This window comes from Caloenas nicobarica, chromosome 1, assembly GCF_036013445.1.
Source record: "Caloenas nicobarica isolate bCalNic1 chromosome 1, bCalNic1.hap1, whole genome shotgun sequence".
Classification (NCBI taxonomy): Eukaryota; Metazoa; Chordata; class Aves; order Columbiformes; family Columbidae; genus Caloenas; species Caloenas nicobarica.
Genome location: NC_088245.1, coordinates 2344146 through 2366277, shown reverse-complemented (window position 1 = coordinate 2366277; position 22132 = coordinate 2344146). Strand labels below are relative to the sequence as shown.

Below are 22132 nucleotides of genomic sequence, written 5' to 3'. Positions count from 1 at the left end.
ACCCAGAATTATGAGACTCTCGAGGCTCACCTGGCTGTTACGACCCATACTGGAGACCCACTGCAATTCACAACAATCCCCTGTTCCCAAAATTAAATTGTTTTACCATGTGCTGCTCTCCCCCTGTTTATCTGACAGGGATTTGGAGACACCCTGACAGAACTTCTCTTCCTTTATTTCTGGCTTTACTTTCTCATTTTGCCCTCTTCTGCAATGTAAGAAGGTAGGTAGATGATGGATCAGGAATGGAGGAGTCCTAAAATGAGGGAAAAAAAAAACTTTTCTTTTTTTTTAATCGCCGCAGTAATGAACTTGTGGAACTAGCTGCCATAGGGCACGACTGGAGCCAAGCGGCTCCCATGCACAATTCAACTTACCACGAAACAATTGCACAAAACGCTTTAGTGCCTTTTCTTAAGACCTATATGAAGACCAGTTGGTATCTGTAAAACATTTTTGTGCCTCAGAGCTTGTTGTTTAGTAGAATTAGGGATTTTTTTTTTTTTCTTCCTCTGGAACATGATGTGGCGAGCTTCCTATTTCCTCAAGGAGGAATTCTAACAAATCAGTAATTTTTAACATAGTGCAGCGGTTATGCAGGGCTAAACAAAACCATCCACCCCAGAGCGTTCGCTCGAGCAGCCGTCACCCATGGGTGCACCGCACCCCAGTTTAGCTCCACGTGCCCCCAAATCGACTGCAGAAGCCAGTCAGGCTGTGGTGATTAAAAAAACCCACAAACCAACAAAGATATTTCAAAAGCTGTCATTTTACATCCCCCTGCTGTGACAGCTTGATTGCTCATTATTTCCCAAATGTTTGCAGCAAAATTATATAGTTTTTTTTCTACCGCTGTGCAACTGTGTTTTGTTTTGGTTTTTTTGTTAAGGAAGTACATTGCTTCACCATTTCAAACAGCCACAGACCCTCACCCCAGCAGGTGGCTGAGACTCCCAGTATAAATTATCGGTGTCACCAGTCAGACAAAATGTCACTCCCAGACAAAAACTGGGAGTTTTTGACCGAACCAGCTGACTGGAAGTCAGGGCCACAGAAGCCCTTATTCCTGTCACGGTGCCGCTGCGCAAAGCCGCCATCTCGCACAGAGCTCATTTTGGCCCGGGGCTCAGCGGCTGGATAACGGTGCCCTGGAGGTAATTTGTCTGACGGTATTGAGTTTGTGTCTGGCACTGAGACACGCAAATGGAGGGAAAGCCCTGCTGTGGAGGAGTGAGAAGAGAAGAAAAGGTGCATGAGGGCGACTGCGGTGCCTTCAGCCTCAAGCTGGTACTGCCTGAGGAGACCGCCTGCCAGGCGGACTACAGCTCCCAGCATGCTTTGCGGCTTGGCGGGCCCTAGGGGTGAGCCCCGCGCAGAGAACTACAACTCCCATCCTCCACCGCTCCACTTGCCGCATTTTTATTGGCTGTCCCTCGGGCTGGCGCCAATCCCCTTCCCCGCTGGGGGGCGTGGCGTTCCTCCCGTCTCCATGACAACAGGAGAGCAAACAAGATGGCGGCGGCCCGTTCCGCGGGGTGACGGGGTGGTGCTCGAGTGCGAAGCACCCACAGCGCAGCTCCCCTCGCCGTCCTCCCCCCTCATGACAGGGGACGAGGAGAAGAGGGGAGAGGGTGGCCTCGGTGAGCCGCTTCCCTCTCCTCATGAGCCCCCGCAGCAGCTTTCCCAGGGGATCCCCAAAGAGCTGCCCCAGGACAGGCCACAGCTCAGCCCGCCTCACCACGAAGACAAGCAGGAGGCCGATGAGGAAGAGGAGTCGCAGCACACAGAGGTTCAGCTCAGTGCCCCCCAGCTATTTGGGGAGGGGTGCGCTTGTGAGGGAAGAGCCCTTTTCCCCCCTCATTGCTCCGTGGGGGAAAGAAAGGGGAGTCCATGGGGCACCAGGTGGTGATTTCTCCTTTCTTCAAAGAGGAGAAAGGCTGGTTTGGTCTGTTGGAGAGGCTGAGAGACCTGGGGGGTTCAGCCTGGAGAACAGGAGCTGAGGAGAGACCTTCTGATCTCTGAACTGCCTGAAAGGAGCTTGGAGCCAGGGGGGGTCGGGCTCTGCTCCCCAGGAACAAGCGCCAGGACCAGAGGAAACGGCCTCAAGTTGCGCCAGGGGAGGTTGAGGTTGGATCTGGGGACCAATTTCTTCCCCAAAGGGCTGTGGGGCATTGGAACAGGCTGCCCAGGGCAGTGCTGGAGTCACCATCCCTGGAGGGGTTGAGCAGACGCAGAGATGAGGTTCTCAGGGGCAGGGGTTAGTTCCAGCTGTGGGTTAATGGTTGGACTCGATCTTGAGGGTCTTTTCCAACCAAAATGATTTTATGATTTTACGTGCCCACTTGGCATCCATCTCTTGGTGTTCCGTAGGAATATATTTGTGCTTCTTGTACAGCGCCTGACGCAGCCTTCCCTGCTTGCACTCGCTGACCTTAAAGGTCTCTTCCAACCAAAATGACTCTATGATTTCTGCCTTATTTTTTGAGTCCCTTTCATCCCCGTTGTGTCAAGGATAGTTCTGGATTGCCTCTCTCTCTCCTTGCTATATAAAGACTAAGGATAATCTGCCATATGGATGGCCAAACTAAACGCCTTTCCTGGTTATACACCCATCTCTGAGATTCAATAAGCCCCTGGAACCAAGTGATTTTTTTTTCTCCCTGCTCTGTCAGGCTCTGAAGTTTCCAGCGCCACAGCGTTATCACCTCATGTTTTTTACCTAGTGGAACTGCGTCTATAGGGCCCAATGCTATAACATGTAGGTGCTATAATTTAGATGATTACCATTTGAAACATTATTTATCTTGGTCCCTAGATTAGCAATTGTTGTGTGACTTCTCCAAGCTTAAAGGAATTTCACAAGCCATTGGCTTATTTTCTCATTAAACCTACGCAGTGGTTCATTAGCGCCAACTGTCAAGTACTCTCTTTGGCAAAGGTTGTTCTCTGAAGAGCTGCTCATGCTGAACAAATTTAAAGGGCCTCCAATAATGTGCATATTGGGGTACAACAGTGCGGTTATGTTAGTGCTGATTTGCTGAGATGTTAACATCCATAATCAGTGGGAGTTTCATGGCTCAACATCTCTGGAAACCGGTCCTGTTTAGAGCTGTGCATTTAAACCACAAGGGAAAAAAAAAAAACAACACAACAATAAGCTGTTGAACCTTTCAAAATGTGCAGAGCTAATACGTGACATGTTTCTGTTTATCTGTTTTGAGGGCTGTATTCATCATTTTTGTTAATGTCTAGTGCCTTAGTAGGGTGATGGAGCACTGAAAGCAGCGTTTGATTGAGGACTTTTATTAAACTCTCTTCCCGGTTGCATCCCAAGCAGCCCCCAGATTCTACCAAGTGTGGAATTTCATTTCATAAATCTCCCCATAATCCATTCCTCTCCCTGTCCCCCCGCTTCTGGTATTTTGTAGGGTCAGTTTGATGGAGTGTTGGATGAAGACACTGTGGCTGAGGGACTCCACAAGCTGGGGCTCTCAGCCTCTGGTATCGAATACGTTTATCTTAACCTGTCGCTTTCAGTAAGTATAAGCCAAGAACATCATTGTAAAGTGCTTCTTGCTCAAAGGTTTCCCTTTTTTAGCGGCAAATAGTTGTTCTAGTGAAAAAAAAATCAAGAGGCAGAGTTTTGTCTCTACCTGTCAATGCCATTTCTTGTACATGAGACTTTTCACAAGACACAGCATGGTTCTTGCTGACAACTGCCATATCAGTACTGGTTTTTTCACTTAGTAGGAACAGCAGCAAGATTTTCCTTTACCCAATCTTTGGGTGTGAAAATCTATCTTCCTGCTTCAGTCGGCTGGAGAAAAAACACCTGACAACACTGCATTCCTTGGCCCTTCAGAAAGTTAAAATGGTTGTGTCTTTTTAAAGATTACTTGTTGCCTCTCTTTTCCACGCAACCTTGTTTTTCTGGCATTTTTCCTTGCTGCAGCCATCTCTCCTGATTGCGTTTTAAAGTCTTCTTTTGACATTTTCTCCATTCATGGCTGGTCTGTGGGTCTAACGTCACTTTATATGTCATCCTGTTCTGACACATCCCGCTGGAGGGACCTTGGGTCACCTCTTCAATGTCTCCTGCTACTCTGCATCTCTTGGGAGAGTGGCTGAGGTTATACAACTAGTTATTAAAGTCTCTTTGCTTTATTTTTCCAGGGTCGTGAGTTAAGTGACATTAGCATTCTCTCCAGATACGTTCACCTACAGAAGCTGGAACTTTCGTATAATAAAATTAATGGTAAATACACTAGTAAATTCTTGGGTTGTGAAATCATTTAAGATGAGAAATGCACTGTACCATGCAGCTTTAATATCGCAAAGCCTGGTCTAGATTTTAATGGTGTAAATACTCCAGCTCTACCGAACGAGGCGATGGCGAAATCTTCTCGAGAGTGATGTATGGACCGTTCAGACAGTGGCACCAGCAGATGCTTATCAGGGGGAGCATGGAAATTATTGTCCAGTTTATTATCCGGAGATAAAATGCAAGCAAGCATGTTAATACAAGGTTAAGATTGAGATTTTACATGTGCAGCTGTCATAATATTTAAAGTTATGTCTGGTACAGTTTTGTCAGCCTTGAGCTTTCCTTTGGCAAGGTTTCCCATTAGTGACAAAATGTAAAAAATCATGTCCTGGATTTAGAAAGTTAACAAATGGAGACTGGGGTAGACTCCATCATCTTCTACTCCTTCCCTCTCCCTTGTACTCCCCAACTAATTTTTTTAATTTAACATCAAAAGGAATAAGCTGTGATGGACAACCTGTTGCATTATTTCTATCAAGTTTATTTTACTTGAGGTGCTGGAGTCCAATAGTAGCAGCACTTTTGTAAGGTGGCACTTCTCCATGCTCATTTTACTAATCGTTTGTCTGTGAAGGCGATATTTGAACAGAGCAGGGACTTTTCCATAGTCATTTAGTCTTCAGTAGTGGCATAAATACTTTTCTCCACTAATTAATAACACAGGACCCAGCTAGACTCTCTGTCATTCTAGAGGTAGCTAGAATGTAAAATGTTATTCTGACTTATAGACAAATGAGCTGACATAATGGAAATTTAATGCAGAACTTGAATATTTATTCTTTGTGGTTTAGTAACTGTCTTTTTTTTCTGCTACAGGGGTGTCAGACTCATTTTCACTGGGGGCCACATCAGCCGCGCGGTTGCCTTCAAAGGGCCGAGTGTAACTTTAGCACTGTATAAATGTAGGAGTAGTTGCCCTGTTGTAGCAGAAGGTGTTAATATACCTGATTTCTGCGTTTCAAACGTCGCTTTCTGAATGTGTAACTACAAATGGATTCCTGTTGGACATAGTTATTACATTTTGACATGATGATCTCTGCATTTCCCTATGAATTCACGTACAGGATTTGACGTTTTGTTTTCATACTAGATCTTTCTTGTATCAGTCACATGCCTCACTTGCTAGAACTGAATGCTTCCAACAATGAATTGACTACATATTTCCTTTTTAAACCACCTAAAAATCTCAAGGTAAGTTGCAAAAAAATGCATTTTATAGGTTTAAATTCAAAATGTTTTCTAAATTTAATTTAGACATCATATTTGGACATGTGCAAAAGTGAATTTTTATGCCATCCTTATTCTTCTTTCTTACCTCATTTGCTATTCTAGCAGCTTTTCCAAATGTTTGGGTATTTTACGCTGCACGTTTCAGTCTTTTATTTTCTTTCACACTCTGAACCCTGGCGTGCCATGGGAAGGTGTATTGTTGTAGCCAGAATTTTTTCCTTGCTTGTCGAATTCCTCAGACCTTTAGTGGAGTCATTTCCTGCCTTTCAAATTATGAATTATTATGAAACACATACTTAAAGTGTAGCTGTGTGCTGGTCTTCCCTTTGCTGTTGTTTTCTTGTAGCCCACTTTGGGTTACAAAAAGCAGGAGGTTGTTTTGAAACACGACCTTCATGTATTTCTCTGTCTTCTCTGTTAATTTATTGAATATGTACGCATAATTACAGGATCATTAATGATAACATTGTTGGAAGAAAGTATAATTTTGAAAGGTCCCAAAATGTGAATTCTGGGTGTCATATAAAAGAGCCTTTCTGTTTGCGTCCCAGTATTAATATTAATGATCTTATTTCTTCCACACCCTTGATCACAAGTTTAATGTAACAGCCGTTTAGTTTCGCAAGACAGCTGGAAGTGCTGAAGAAAAATAATTAACTTTCTGTCTCCTTTTTTCTTTAGGAAGTAGATTTTTCATACAATCAAATACCTAAAATGCAAGATTTGTCAGCATACCAGTCACTTACTAAACTCTTCCTGGATTGTATCCTTTATGGAAACTTGAAGGGGAGAAGAGTTGCTTGTTTGCTTCAAATAGATACTTGTTTTCTTCATATTTTTCCTTCGTGTCACTTTTGTCTTTAGAAGCAAGATTAAACACTGTAATTCTGGTGGTGAAGCTGATCTTAATTTACTTAAGCATGAGTGGTGTTAAAGGTGTTGGTGTATACGTGTAAGGTATTAACCTGCTAGAGGAACACAAAAACCCCTCCACTTTGCATCACGTAAAACTGAAAAAGTAACGTGTCGCACCGTCTTTGCGTGGCAGAGGTAATAAATAACCCCAGTATTTTTATATAAGAAAGGTTAATAGGGAATCAGCTTGGAACGCTAAGCTCCCTGAAATGAAGATGATGCGTGTTGTTTAGTCTTAGACACAGCTAATTATGCAGAGACTGGGGAAGCTCTGTAGAGGACAAGGCTGTTTAATAACAGCGAAGAGGATCTTTAAGTGAAAAGGCATTTAGACAAGGTTCTTAGGGACATGGTTTAATGCCAGAGTTGGGTTATGGTTGGACTCCGTGATCCTGAGGGTCTCTTCCAACCGAAATGATTCTATGATTCTACCCACCTCCACGCTCTCGCTGTGGTACCCGGTTTGTGGGATTAGAAACACAATTCTGGCAGAAATCAGATCGATACGAACCTGCAGATTACGTTTCTTCATTGCTTACTTCTCCAAGGCTGTCCGTAGGACTCGTAGTCTCCCTAAAGATCCTCTTACGCTTTTCTGAAAGCTGTTCTGGAGTTTCACGTTGACACGCTGCTTTCCTTAAAATTGCTTCCCAAGGGTTTCTGAACCTTCCCTCTTTGCCTCATAAACTGCATCTTGATTTTCCGCTCTCTCAAAAGGAGAAGACAGCAGGCTCTTGCAGTTTTTTCTCCGTCTCTTGTCCTCGAAGTAGCCCATTGCCAAATGATATTAATACAATGTCTTTTTTGTGTAGGAGCAGATAAAGCATTCGCAGGGCGCCCAGGTTACATTATTCACACGTTTTACGGGGTGCGCAGGTGACATGGCTCTTGTCAGAAAATGGCATTTAGACACCATCCCTTTGCAATTCTAATTTTCCATCACAGAGCAAAACCCATACAGCAAAATGAAGAGGAAAAAAGATCACAGATGTGTATTGTAGAACCGAATCGGTATTTTTTTCATTTGTTTTCAATGCAGCAGCGTGCTGTCTTCAGTTTCTCCATTTGTCAATGAAGGTGCCATTGAAATGGGGAGAAAAACTGTTTCATGCATACGGTTGCAACGGGACCCTCTGAAAAACATGAAAATGAGTGCAGAATTTAGAAATGCAGAATTTAGAAGTGCAGAATTTAGAATAGCAAAGTGGCACCGTTCCTAACCCATGTCAAGCATTCCTCACCAAAGACATGGCAGACAAAACAAGCTGTTCTTTGTAATTATAAATGAAAATACTGCATTAAATATCGTGCAGTAGCAGAAATGTTTGGCGTGCATTTCTTATTAACAGTAACCAAGCATTTCTTACCGTATTTAAGTGAATTGTGATGCAGATGGTAAGGTCATCGTAACTTTTTTTTTCTGAGAGGTGCACACACAAGCGCACCTGACAGGCTTATAAATGAGTTTTCAAAAAGGAAACTGCCCAAACCAGAAAGGGAGACAGCTTGGGCAATAATATCTGACAAAACCTTATAGCGAGGACTAAAACTGATTGTATTAATTTTTAGTGCTGAGCAATTTGCTGCCTCATATTGATGCTTATGACTTAAACAACATTTTTTCCTCGACGAAATTTTTCAGTTGAAAGACAAGCAGTCCCATTTTGAAGGCAAATCAATTAGTGTCTGTCAAATATCAGTGGATATGGTTTTGTTTTCTCTTTTAAAATGACAGAGACAGCCTAGTGTGAGATCCTACAAAAAGTTAAATCTGTCCTTACTAGCTCATTTCTCCTCCTCTCCTTTCCCATCCAGGCCTGCATGTGTAGAACTTACTGTACAATTAATTGCTGTAGGAATGCGCTTAGGAAAAAACAGAGCTAGATCACAATTATTAAAGAGTATTCTATTATCCTTGGCTAAGCTTACAGTTTGTTTGGTTACAATGTCATTCAGACCAAGCGAAAAAAATCCTAATAATTTGTCCACTGCCTGGTAAGACTAGAAATGTGACCGAAATCTCACTCGCCCCTGTTTGAAGGCAGAGTTCATTCTCTCAAGTCAATTAAAAATGTTTTCTTCTGTGATTGCCTAAAGGCATTTCTCTGTGTCCTGCATGTTCTGGCTATTTTTTTCAGTTATATTTCTAGGTTTTTTGTGTAACTAGTCCCAGCTTGGACACTTACAATATGAGTGCAATTCTCCTTGCCTAACTTCAGTCACCAAACAATGAGACACCTGGATCAGAGTTATTTATTATATATTATATATAATAGAAAGTTATAGAATAAATTATTTTATTTCCATGCAGTGGGAAGATAAAGATTCAGGTACCTCTGCAATTCATCCCATTACAAGAGGGCAATCTGAGGTAGCTTGTTGTGAAAGGAAACACGCTTGGTTTAAGGAATCTGGGTAGTTATGTTAATTCTGAAGTTTGCCAAGAGGAATCCCAACTACTTCTGCAGCTGCTTTTGAGTTTGATGTTAATTTAAAATACACTTTCCCCTTCCAGCACAGATGGCCAGTGTCAAACAGGTGGAATTTAGAGTGAAATAGCCCTGTATGGTACTATCATCTGATATTACTTGGATAATTTACATATAATTCTTGGATGTCAAGGTCAGTTTGGAGCTATGTTAAGTACCCTGTAAATGTAAAAAGATCGCGCCCTTCTCTGACTCTTACTCTAAGCTGACCTAATGACTGGTGCCCAGTTAAAGGCATAAAGACCCCTCTGTTTTAGTATCTGATGAGCAGAATAGAGATTTACAGCACAGTTTTGCAAGATACTGGCAAAGTAGCTCCTTCCCCACGTTCTTATTCCCTCATTTTCACTCCTTTCTTGATTCGCCACCTGCCCCAGTTACGCAGCTTGAAGGGCTGTGCCGTAAACCAGGTCACAGAAACTTTCTGTATTAAAAGCTCCTCCAAAAAGGGGAGGAGGATATTTCTAGCTGGATCAGTATCGTTTATCCTGCAGCCCCACAAAAAGCTGTTTCAGTCAAACGAGGCAGCAAGATTCAGAAAAGGGTGGATGTGAGCGGCTGGGATTTTAAACTCAGTGTAAAGCATTTGACATCCAGCTTCCCTTAGCATAAAATTCACCTCCATTGGCTAATTTAGCTGCTAATTATTGCGAACGCTTTGTCTTCAGTTCTTGTCCTTAAATGCAAAAACCTCTGTACAGTTAACAACATCGAGGAGATAAGAGGACTGGAGAAGTGTCACAGTCTGACTCACCTCAGTTTGTCACACAACAGGCTCGTTGCAATCGGTGGCCTTGAGAATTTACCTATCAAAATACTCAATCTGGTAAGAAAGAAGTAATTCTAGTTGTTTTCCTGTCTGTCTTTTATCAATATATTGTTGCCTTAATAGATGTGAAGGTAATGACACATTTTCAGAGATATGTGTAATACCGGATGCATTTTTTAATTAATACAGGGTTATAGAATGATACAGATTAGAAGGGAGGTGTGAAATCATCTGATCCAGCTTCCTGCTCAAAGCAGAACCATTTCCAGCGCCTTTTTTTGCATTTCTCCCAAGATATTTTGCATTTGCTCTGGGTAGGTTTTGTTGTTTCTTAGGTGATGTGTAAGAAGTTACAGACTGTACAAGTCCCACAGTGCAAACAATGAGGGGGTTTGTTTTGTTTGGTTGGTTGGTTTGTTTTGTTGGGTTTTTTTGTTTTGGGGTTTTTTTTAAGAACATTTCCTCATAAAGTTGTGCTCATGATAGCAGTGAACTAGGATAGGAGAGGGAAAAGCAAGGACTGAGGAGCCTGCATTTGTTTTAGAACACAAGTTTAGTATGCAAATCTGATACTTTATTAAAATTTATTTTCTTTATTTTGTCTAATTTTTAAGGATTTTCTAATGGCATCGGGAGCTTTATGTTGCCAGCTTTGCATCAAGCTATCTACAGTATAATTGTTTAAATACAACATTCCTAGGTGGTATTTTTAGATGCTTTAGTGGGATTTATCTTGTCTGGCTTCAGATTTCTGCAGTGCAGGGAACTGCACGTGAGCTGGTTGTTCTCTGCTGCCTCAAAATTCAGTGGAGAGAAAGGGACGCTTAAAATACTTCATTATTCTGATCCAGCTGCTGACATCTGCATTAACACAGGATGCATCAGGCCTTGGAAGTGCTTGTTTCTCTCTGTTGGGTATGAAGATAACCCAGGATAACTAACCCAGATATAGACTCTTTCTGCCAATGCTGACACTATTCGCATTCATCTTGTTCTTTTACAGGTCTTGGGAAGGCATTTATGCTGTAAGTCCAACAAGCTACTTCTTAATAGGTTTTACTTTATAATAATAATTTAAAAAGTATTTAATGGGATTTTAAAACGAGGACCAAAAAACCATACATAGAAATATGCTCATATTTGCCACATTAGTTTTAAGCACCTATATAAATATTTTAGGTAAAGCAAGTGAATCCTTTATCAAGAATAGAAATATTCTTTTCCAATCCTTTTAAAATTTTAAAGATTTTTCTTCTGTTCTGTAGGAATTGATATAGAAAAGAATAACTAGGGTCTGTACCCATCGAGGCCTGATTGGCCCTTGTACTTATTACTACTTTGATATTCAGGAAAGGTATTCACATTTAAAAGTGGACCAGTAGTATGTTTTGAATAATACATTGTAATAGTGTTCAGTAACATATTTTTAATATATTTCAGATGTATAATGCCTTCGGTAGCTTCATTTATGCCCTTAGTGGCAGTAAAACTGGATTTAGTCTCATTTTTAGTGGATAAGATTAACTCAGATTGGCAAAATCATGTCTGAAAGTTCTGAAATGAGCAATAGGATTATGACAATCTAAGCTGACAGGAAGATTTTTTTTCTCTAAACGCTTTTTTCAGGGAGAACTACGGTAAGTCGCTCAACCATTGTGTGCCCTGATTTCCTCGTCTGTTAAAAGGTCTAATGATAATTCTGTTGGTAATGGTTATCTACTCCGCAAAGTGTTTTGGAGGTTGTGTTAACAGCTAAGCCTTATTAATATGAACACGTTCTTCAGTTTTGGTTCTTACATGCTGATATGATTATTTATACAACTGCTTGTCTTTTTTAATTAGCAAAGTAGATAGTCATGTGGAAATTATGTAAATAGACAGATTTTTAGCATAGCATTTTCTTTCACTAATTAGAAGAAAATGTAGTTCTTTTTTTTTGTGGGAGCACTCATCCCCTCTCTTCCCATTGATTCAGCTTTATTTCCCATTTTCCCTTGAGCTCTTTAGGTTGAAAGAGTAGCAAGGTCTGAAGTTTGGAAGAAAGGCTTCAAAAACTAAATACTGCCTTGCTATCCCAAAAAGCCTTTATTCTGCTTATGTTTGCAAAAAAAAAAAAAGCAGCTGTAATGAACTGGACTCTCAGGAATTTTATGCTTTGCAAAAAAAGGATCTCTACACAAACCTCTTTTATTCACAGAATTTTGCGTGCACCTCTTGCATAGCATTTTGCAACTAGAGCTCTAAGCTCTTTCCTAATAAACAGAGGTCTAACGAAGAACAGGAAGAGAATAAAGAGCCTCCGTGCTATTAATAACCTAATCAAACATTTAAAAGTCAGGAAAAATGTCAAGGACAGACAACTGGATTAACATGGGAGTCAGCTGGCTTATTTATTTCAACAGTTCCTAAATATTTATTAATAGAGTATGAGGTTTCTCAGCTTTCAGCACAAGGTGATGCTGATGGAAAAGTATAACTTGCAAGGTTATAGAGAAAGAATCATGTCGAGAGGCCACCTGGGTATGTGTGGCCACTGAGGCAAAGATGAGTAAAAATCTAGTGTAATACATTCTACCTATTTGGAGTTTGTGGCAGAAACAAGTATGTGATTTGTGAGGCCCTGAGAAATGAAACCATCTGGTGTCCAGTGATAAATGTAGTTCTTCTGTCTCATACCTTGTTTGGAAGGAACGTAAAACAATGATAGTTGGTTGCGAATTCTCAAAAGCTTGGCCATTTCTTCTGTTAGAGTCTAGAAAACTTGCAGTAAGGTGTTGTGTTTTGTTTTGGTTTTTTAACATTCCTTTGCATGCTGTCACTGACAGTAAATAGAATCTGTCTTCACTTATTATGCATTAAGATGAACTTGTGTATCCTAGAGGTATTTTTATAGGCTGCCTGTAGTCCAAAAAAGACTACAGTTCTACCTTAGTATTTTCATTATTTATTCTGTAGTCATAAGTGTAAATGTAACCGTGATTACAGAGGGCAATTCTTTGTATTTATGTATGCATATTCTATAATTTTATGTGCACATCTATTTTCTAAATTTTGAGTACAAGAGTATCCTTTAGCCAGTATCAGCTTTAAAAGAGATCTTTCTGTTGCTGTTGGCTCTCGCTGCTATTCAAGGTGAGTTGAAGACAAGTTAATCACAAGATTGTTGATTCGTTTTTCCTTGAGCAGTACGGAAAGCTGTAATATTTCATCTAAGATGAAGATGGGGCTAATGCATACTCCTATTTGTAATAGGATTTTCAGTAATAAAGTGAACTCTCTTCTTTTTCAGGAAGGTTGTTTTTCGTCTGTAGAACTTTATCGACAGTTTATATGCTTTCATTTCTTCTTAGAGCTTTAACCAGATTGAGAAGATAAGTGGGTTGGACAGCTTGAAAACTCTACAGAAACTGGACCTATCTAGCAATAAAATAACTAGTCTAGAAGGCTTGGAGGAACGTGATCTACTAGAGATGATCAACCTAGAGGATAACCAGGTAGCGTAGTTAAATACTGATCTCAGCTTTTTCTAAGAATGCATACCTCTTTTTTTTTTTTTCCTAGAATTCAAACCCTTTAAGGCTTAATCAAAAAAATCTTACAACACTGCAAGAAATGAATATTAGAAAATATGACATTTTTTCCTTAGGTATTTTACTCCAATGCCATTTCACATGTTGATTGATACCGTACTCCTCAGGCCTAATTTAATATCTCTAGGTGGGTTTATCTTTATGTGGTATCACTTCTATAGTATTTAGTGCTCACGTATATAAAAAACTAACAGTGCTCCCTTGAGTGCATAAGCCAGGGATGAGTTTGCAGCTTTTTCAGCTTGATTATTCTTGAGGATCTTTACTTACATCACAGCTTTTCTCCTGCCAGGCCTCGGGAGGGTTTGCTAATACCTCTCAGCCCAGTTTTATGACCATAGATTTTTCTGAGCTCTCAGCTGGAAGCTTCTTGTAAGGCAGAACGGCGTGTACTCTATTATAAAGTGGCTTTTGTTATGCAGCAGAATTTTCAGTGGAAGTACAGTGATATAATCCAACTCATTTGTATTTGAATTTTGAAACTCAAGGCATATATACATAATACTTTTGATACTGAGCTTCCAGGGACCTTAACTGAAAAGACCATCAATTCACGAATCATTTTGACATCGAAGACAGATATGCATGTGAAAAAAATCCAAGAAAATAAGAAATAAAAATATAAACCAAGAGCTGAACATTTTTCTGTCATTTTTCCCCATTTGCAAGATACATTGACAGGATTTAATTCAAGACACCCGGAGTTATTTTTCTCACACTATGTTCAGGTTGACATTTAAAGGTACATCAATTGCACAAGACAGGAAACTGATAGTATGGTTGCTATTAGCATTAATAACACCACTTCCATTGCCTCAGGTAGTTTCCACTGTTCTTTATGGCACTAAAGCTATTAATTTTACCTCATCAAATTTTATCTCTTTTAATGATGTTATTGGAACTGTTTAATGAGTCACCATTTTTTGAACATTTCCTTCTGGAGAATAATTTAAAGAGAATTTTAATTAATTGACACAGAAAGATCTGAGTTACTTGAGCTCACTGCCACCCAGAATGATCTTAAATGCTTGATTTTTTTTTACAAAAATGGGCACGATAGGTTTATCTGCAAACTCTGTCTCTCATGTTCAGTGATTTTCAAATGCCGACAATTGGCATTCTGTGATTTATATAGGAAATCCACCAAAATGACATTTAACGTGGCCAAAACAGTTCCGTGGCGGGCTTCTTGTTATCTCAAAATGAATGTTGGATATGCTGTGGTTGAGGTTTATGTTTTCAGACACTTTGCATAAGCTGAGTACAAGATAGGGATGGAATCTGAAGTTTTCTAGGTTCAGTCTTTCAACAGTGGAGGAAAACCAGGTTTCCTTACAAGGAAATTCATCTTAGCCTACTATGGATCAGATGAGCTCTGGAACTGCGTCTCTTCAGTCGTTATAAAGTGAAGTTAAGCTCCTGACTTGGTCTAACTCAACAGATGGCGAAAACGGGATGACGTGAATTCCATTTGCCCTGTTTTGTTTTAATTGAGAGCTTTACAAGTCTTCACTCAGGGTCTGGCCCGGGCACCTCTAGCGTGACTTTGCTTTGGGCACACCAAATTTGATTAATCCCACAGAACTTCTAATGCTGATTTGATGTGCCCGAGTGCAGCCAGCCCAGGTTTCCTTTGTGGACAGACAAGACCTGGAGTGGAATTCATCACATGCAGCCAAGGACAGCTCTGCTGATGCTTTTCAGTCAAGTGCTGCAAGTTAGAAAGGTTGAACTTGAGCTCCAGCGACAAGAAACTCTTCTTAAAAAAGGAATTTTTTTTTTTTTTTTTGCTAGTCAACTGAAGCGCAAATATAACCGCAGAATTGCCTCACTTAAGCACATCAGCTGCATAAAAGCTAAATGGGTTAGGGCTTGACATTTGAAAGAACTGGAAAAATGCAGGTGGTTCGAAATTGCTGTCTGTATTATAGTGCTGCTCCAGCTTAACATCCAACTTGTCTGCCTTTTATGACTAAAGTGCCTTATTGAATGCAGTTAACATGTATACCCATTTTGTGAGTATAATGAATTTTTTTTTATGTCCAGACTGTAAGAGCAGGGATTAAAATATTTTCATAGTTATCATGGGTTCTGTTGCTGCTGATTTATGCTCTGTTTCTGTCACTAATTAGATTGCTGAGCTGCGTGAACTTGAATATATTGAAGATCTGCCTCTCCTCAGAGTTTTAAATCTTTTAAAAAATCCTGTACAGGTAAGAAAGACCTAAAGAGGAAGCCACAAATGAGAACCTAGAGCTGCTGTTTTGGATCACATCACAATCCATTTAGCCTCAGTTTCTGTCTCCGAGGGTGGCCAGGTCATTTCAGAGAACAAGAAATAATGAGTGATGCTTTCCCTGGGACATCTATGTGCCTTTGTCTGGGAACTTTATCTGAACCAAAGCAGCGTATGAATCATTATGTTTAATATCCATGTAGTAAATCCATTAATTTTATTAATTCCGTTCGTGAATCCATTTATGCATTTGTACTCACAGCATCCCATGATTTTTGTTTGGGAAAAGATCCCGTTTTCATTCACTTTGAAGGTCTGTACTTAATTGTTCCTGGGAAAAGCTCAAAGGAACTTAAAAGTACCCCTTTTAAAACCATGTGTCTCTGGAGTCTATATCTTCTTTTCTTCTTTAGGATTTACTCAGTTCTCATCTATGGCTCCCATAATATTCCCAATTAATGAATTAAACATCCATTTTATCAACAACAATGACATTAGCGAAATATCAGAAATTCTGACCTTGAGTCTGCATTTGTAATTTGTCCTGAGGGATCAAATACGATTCTCTCCTGACTCTTCTGATTTATGAGTTATGTGTGACTTTTACAGTGATTTCCAGTGTCAGAAAGAAGAAAAATATTAAGGGTTTAACTTCTTCTTCCTGTAATTGCCAGTTTTGTATTGACTTTCGTGAGAATGGTCTGTCCTGGCACACAACGAAATTAGCATGAAAAAATACCCCAAATAGGCTGTCCCTGGCCCTCCAGAATCTGAAAACCTTTTTCTGTTTAGATATCCTTCCCTTAAGCAAAGTCTGATCCCGTTCCTTTCAATTACTGTTTTAATAGCTTAGACATGCAACAATCATCTTAAGGCAGCTGCCTGAGTTTCAGTTGTTTTAAAAGGACCTTACCGGTTTTAGAACTAAAAAGCTTTATGAACTAGTCGGTGCCAGCTTTCTCATTTGATTTTTAATTATTCTTTTTGATTGTCTCAGGCTTAAAAGCCTACATGATGACAAATTTATGATGCAAAGTCTCTTTTGAAGTTCATATAGTGCTACTAAGGTTAGAAGTATTAACCACAGTTTATTAAATACTCCCAGGATAGATAACGCTTTTAGTTGTCCAACAGACTTTCTTGGTGTTGTAGTGGGTGTGGTGGTGATTTTTAAATTCCCATTTTGACCTTTTGAACAATGCAATTGCAGAATTTGGAACAACTATTTGCTTTTGCTGCAGAAGTTACCCTTGTGGTGGGAGGTGAATTTGTACAGTCTAGTGACATCCTTCAGGGTAAAAAAGGCTTTTTATGTTGCAATATATTAAGGCAAATTTAATTTCAACCGATCAAAATTAAATATTTGATAGATCAAGTGAAGTACTTAATGTCAAAGTGGAAACTTTGTTCTTCAGAACCAAACAGATTATTGGCTCTTCGTGATTTTCAAGTTGCTCCAACTAACAGAACTGGATCTCAAGAAGATTTCAGTGGAAGAAAAAGTAGGTAAACATCATATAATTCCAGATTTTTTTCTAAGTAAAGAACATAAATAATGTGTGTGCACATGTATCTTTGTAGTCACTTGGGTGTGACAAATCTCTCATGTTTCAGCCCCCAAGAGAGGCTACAAATTCAGATGCTTTCGCTTTTAAATCCAGATATATACCCACAGAATTTCTGGAGCAGTTTTGTTATGTAAAAATGCAAAGCTTATCTAAAAGCTTTGTTCAGTGAAGACATTTCCTTAGCAGCCATTGTGAATCTAAACAGGCAACTACATTTGTGAAATACTCCGGAGTGGTAACCGCTGTGCTGCTTCTAAAATACTTCTAAAATTGGGTTATTTTAGTGTTGTGTACAGCAAAGTGAACTCTGAAAGTTATAATATTTGTTTCCTGTTATACTTCATGCAGCTTTCACTGTAAAATCTTCTCAAAAAAAACCCCAAACCTGTTCAAACTTCTCATGGTGACTTTCGGTAGTAGTAAAAACCTTTCCCTCTTGTGCCACTTCTACTGTAATTTGGTTGCTGTGTGTAGTGTTATATTTGGGCCCAAGCCGCAGCAGAACCATTAGAATTAACAACTACCAATTGGGGTTGGATTTCAGGGAATTATCCTTTAAAAATGATCCTTGCAGGAAATCCATCACTCCTAACTTTAGCCACATAAATATTAGGGTCCTTGTTTAATGCCAGCCTCTCTATATCATGAACACAGAGAAGGGATGATACCAAAATGTAATTTACCCCACGTACTCGAGGTGTTGATCTTACTCTTTGTCTTACGGGGTAATCTGTTTTCCTTCCAATAACATTTTGAATATATTAAAGTAATTTTTCCTTCTCTATGGACTGTAAAAGTGAGCCTGGATGACTGGTTTAGACTAGGACTTAACTTTTGGATGACTAAAGTCATTTCAGAAAACCGTCTCCTTGGGTTATTTTAGGACTTCTACTCCAGCCTCATAAACTCTGAGTGTATTTGGAGGCAGCAGCTCTTCTGCCTCACTAACACACAAAATGGATATACAGAAATGTTGTAGCTTAGCTCAGAAGTGTAGTTTTGAGGTGAAACTCCCGCTTGCCCAACTTGCCGTCCTTGATTATTGTCGCAGAATAGCCTTGCAGCGTAGGAACTCAACTTCTTTTGGAATGACCTTCACCAGATGATGTGCGTCAGGCTGCACCGAATGTGTTCCTCACCACTAATTCAGACCGAAAGACCAAACTAGAGGTAGAACGAGCTCCCTTCTTCTGCTTCCCCCAAAATAGTGTGGACATTGGATACCGAATATTGAAAATTTTGCATTAAAGATCCGCTCCTGTTGCACCAAACCGCTTGCTAATTAATATAGACGTGGCTGCCATCGGAGCTTACGGCAGTATTTTGCAGCGGTGTCGGCTACTTGATATTTATTGGTTTACACGAAATGACTCAGTAGTTCTTAACCTGTTTCTGAGTGGGTAGGATTAATAATACCAAGAAAATATACAGCTCATTAGCAGTCAGTACCCTCAACAGAGTTTTCAGCAGAATGGATGGAGGGAATCCTTGGGGTCTGAGTGTTCTTCCTCCCAGGAAAGACAGAAATGCATTGTCAGGAGAAAATTGCAATTTGCTTACTTTGTTAATGCCCATTCTGCTCCTCTTCTGACGAATAAGTGAATGGCTTCAGTCCCTCAGGACTTTAGTTTGGCATCTTCCACCAGCACTGAGAGGATGCAAATTAATGGATAATTAAAACCTAAGCAAAATTACTTTGCATCTTACGTGGCATCCTGTTTTCTTTCCAGTGAAAGGTTGAATATATTAAAGATAGTGAGCTACATCTGGCTGCTTTCCATCCATCTATCGAATTGTACCTAAATCCCCTGAAAAGATTTATGTAGTGGAGCACTCACAGACAACCCCAATACAAAGCCTGACCCTCATAAATATGAAATCATCGTTATTCAGAGTGATCTGTAAAGCGTATTGCAACTGGAAACAATTACATCACTGCTCTCCTTTCTTTTTGCCCCTGAACTGTGGAAACAGGTTGCTGCCGTGAATAAATACGATCCTCCTCCAGAAGTTGTTGCTGCGGAAGATCATATGGCTCAGGTGATGTATAGCGTGCTGCAGCCCCACCGAATTTTTGACAGGTAAACCTACCTCCACTTCACATCACCCCCTGAGGGTGGCACTCAAGTAAAGCAGAACACGTTGTCATATTTCGAGGGACATTTTTCTGCCCCTCTCCCACCTCTGAATTAATCTAACGAAGAAGAGACGTTCCGTAATATTCCGGTAGCAGTCTGGAAATTAGGCAAATCGCATTTGGTTGAAATTGATTATGGAATGAAGTGAGTCATTCACCTCTGCAGTCTGAGACAGATTGTCTGCAGCTCCATTTCTTTGAAACAAGCTGTTGAAACAGATGGCCATTTGCACCATAAATGAAAGATGCAAAATTTCTATCAATACCCAAAGGCAATTTCTAAAAATCTCTAGAGGGAGAAGAGAGCTGTAAAACGTATCATCTTCCTATTCTGCTCAGTGCTTCTTTTCACACTATTGGCATCCCATTGTGAAGAGAATGACTTTATTTTGTGGCTTTGGGGCACATTTTATATCCATAATGTGAAATTTTCAAGTTTGTACTTAAGGAAGTCCAGCTACTTCTGCCTTTGGGAGGCGATAATGCTGACTGCAACGTAAAGCACAGAAGAGAGAGGCAAACCAATGTTCTTTTTCCAACATTTCCATGCCAAATGGCTTCTCTCAGTCTCATTTCTCATCTAGAAAATGGAAATATTCGTACTTTGCTGCTCTGCAGATGTGTTAAGATATTTGCTTGATGAATGCTTGGAAAATGCTTTGACGCACTCTGATGGATGATGCTCTGAAATGTGCATGATTTATTATTGTATTGGCTACAGTGGGCACTGCGATCGACTTTTGTGGCCCACACCCTGCTTTAACACCATTTTGAACATCTTAATTCATAACGAGTAAGCTGATTTAAGATCCATGATTTAGTAACTCAGAAATTCGTATTTTTAGAATATCTTTATCGCGAGTCTTGTGTTTTCTGGCATTGTTGATGAAAGACGGGAGCCAGGAGTGATGATAGCTCTGAGAATTCTAAGCAGTCTATTAAAAAAAAAACCAAACCCTGAAGATTTATTTACTGTTTTGCAGGGTTGGAGATTTCTTAAAAAAAAATATAAATAAAAAAAAAAATGCACAATAGTTTTACCTAAAGGCATGGATTTCTTCCAATGCAGACATAGGGTCTGTTTAAATATTTGTTTATTGGATTGTGTATGTGTGTCTCCATTGCTGGAAAGAAACGATTCTGTCTTCTGTCAGAGGTATCGTGTACACAAACATATAAACATGCAGACCAGCGTTTATGGTACTGACCAAAATTGTTAATGATGCCTTGAATGTTTGCCTGTGCTCAGCTGGAAAGCACACAACACAGTCATTAATGAAATCTTCCTAATGATGATGTGTTATAGTCTTCTACACTATAAAATGCTTATCGGGACCAGATTGGTATAGTTCATTTGCATCTCTTTAGATGAGATTATAGTTAATTCTGTTTTAGTAATATCTCTATTAAAAATACAACCCGAAAACAAAGCAAAAAGTTACAGTGCAGCATCCTCTGCAGTCAGAAAACATTAGCATTAAGTTTTTTATGCCATTCCCTCTCTCTATGTAGCTTGTGGTTCTATCTTTAATTACATGGTAACACGCCACTGAACAATATTATGTGTATTTTTCCCCTACTATAAAAGCATGTGACATTTAAAAAGGTGGCTTGATCATAGTTATAACTACTACAAGGGGAGCAGAAATTGAATAGCAAGGCTCTTCGGTCTGTTGGGCAAGTACACGATGGGACCTGGTATCTAGCTATTGAGGATAAATTCATGCAGAGAAGAAATAGAGCATGATTATTTTTAACAATGAAGGTAATTAACCATTGGAACATTTTACCAAGGGTGCCAAGAATTCTCCACAACTGGAACATTTTTAATTAAAATATACTCTAACAGAATCTCAGGTATCAGGAACAAGAACTAACTCAGAGAAATCCTGTTGCCAATGTGATAAGGGGAGTCTGAGTAGATGATCCTTCTGGCCTTGAAATCTATTAATCTTGCACGGAAGTGTATTTCTGTACTCACAGAGGTTAAAAATGTTGAAAGATGCACATGAAATAAGCCAAGAACTCTTTACAAGATGCTGCTTAGAAGTCATAGGAAACCCAAAACTTTTGGTTTATCTTTCTGAGAACCAGTAAGTGGTGATGTAATGAAAAACAGTATTATGGAAATGTTCTCCATGTCCTTCTGATGAAGTAATAAATCCAAGGAATTTGAGGGTACGAGGAATTTGAGCCATGAAAACTTATTTAAGGGAATTTGAATTCCGAGTACAATCATGTCAAGTGATGATATATTGTACCATTACTGGATATAACACTTCCTTGTAAAAGAAAAGATTCTGGAGGAATTCTATAATTTGCAAGCGTGTAACAGGTTCCATTCATGGAGAAGGAATATATTAAAACCATGTTGAAGATAAGACCTCTCTCTTCACAGACCTGCCTTGACATCATTACGAAGGGCACAGCCTTGAGCAGGAATTTGAACCTTTCTGCAACATCTCGATCAATTTTGAATCTCTAGTCACTAAGCATGTTTCCTGGAATTCCCATCTTTGAGATAGTTCATTTATAATATGACGGTTGTAGTATTCACAACTGTCACTAACACCTCCTGGGGTCATGTTGTCCTAAATTGGTGTTTTCCTTACGACAAGTGTCAGAAAAGGGAAAGACGACCTGAACAGCTCAAATAATCAAGAGAGAAGGAAGGGATTTCTTGAATTGAACACGTCACAGATTCAGATAACGATTTTTTTAAAATATATTTTTACCTTCCTCAGTATTTTTAATGTACTGTGCTAATAAGCTTATTGTGCCAATGTCATCTGATATTTTATAATTATCACCAATAGGCACAGTAAGTAAAAAAAATCCTTAAATCTCCCAAGGGTTCTATGACTGTCTCGCTTT

At 39.7% G+C, this 22132-nt stretch overlaps 1 protein-coding gene across 1 annotated transcript in view; it reads left to right on the top strand.

Annotated features, from left to right (window-relative positions):
* Window positions 1-1600: 1600 nt before the first annotated feature.
* LRGUK (leucine rich repeats and guanylate kinase domain containing) overlaps window positions 1601-22132 on the top strand; it is a 55728-nt gene continuing 35196 nt past the window's right edge. The window contains exons 1-10 of the mRNA XM_065653692.1: window positions 1601-1789; window positions 3429-3536; window positions 4174-4255; window positions 5415-5515; window positions 6236-6317; window positions 9660-9784; window positions 13078-13221; window positions 15450-15530; window positions 16969-17055; window positions 19096-19202. Of these exons, the coding sequence (XP_065509764.1) occupies window positions 1601-1789; window positions 3429-3536; window positions 4174-4255; window positions 5415-5515; window positions 6236-6317; window positions 9660-9784; window positions 13078-13221; window positions 15450-15530; window positions 16969-17055; window positions 19096-19202 (1106 nt within the window). The remainder of the gene's footprint in view (window positions 1790-3428; window positions 3537-4173; window positions 4256-5414; window positions 5516-6235; window positions 6318-9659; window positions 9785-13077; window positions 13222-15449; window positions 15531-16968; window positions 17056-19095; window positions 19203-22132) is intronic.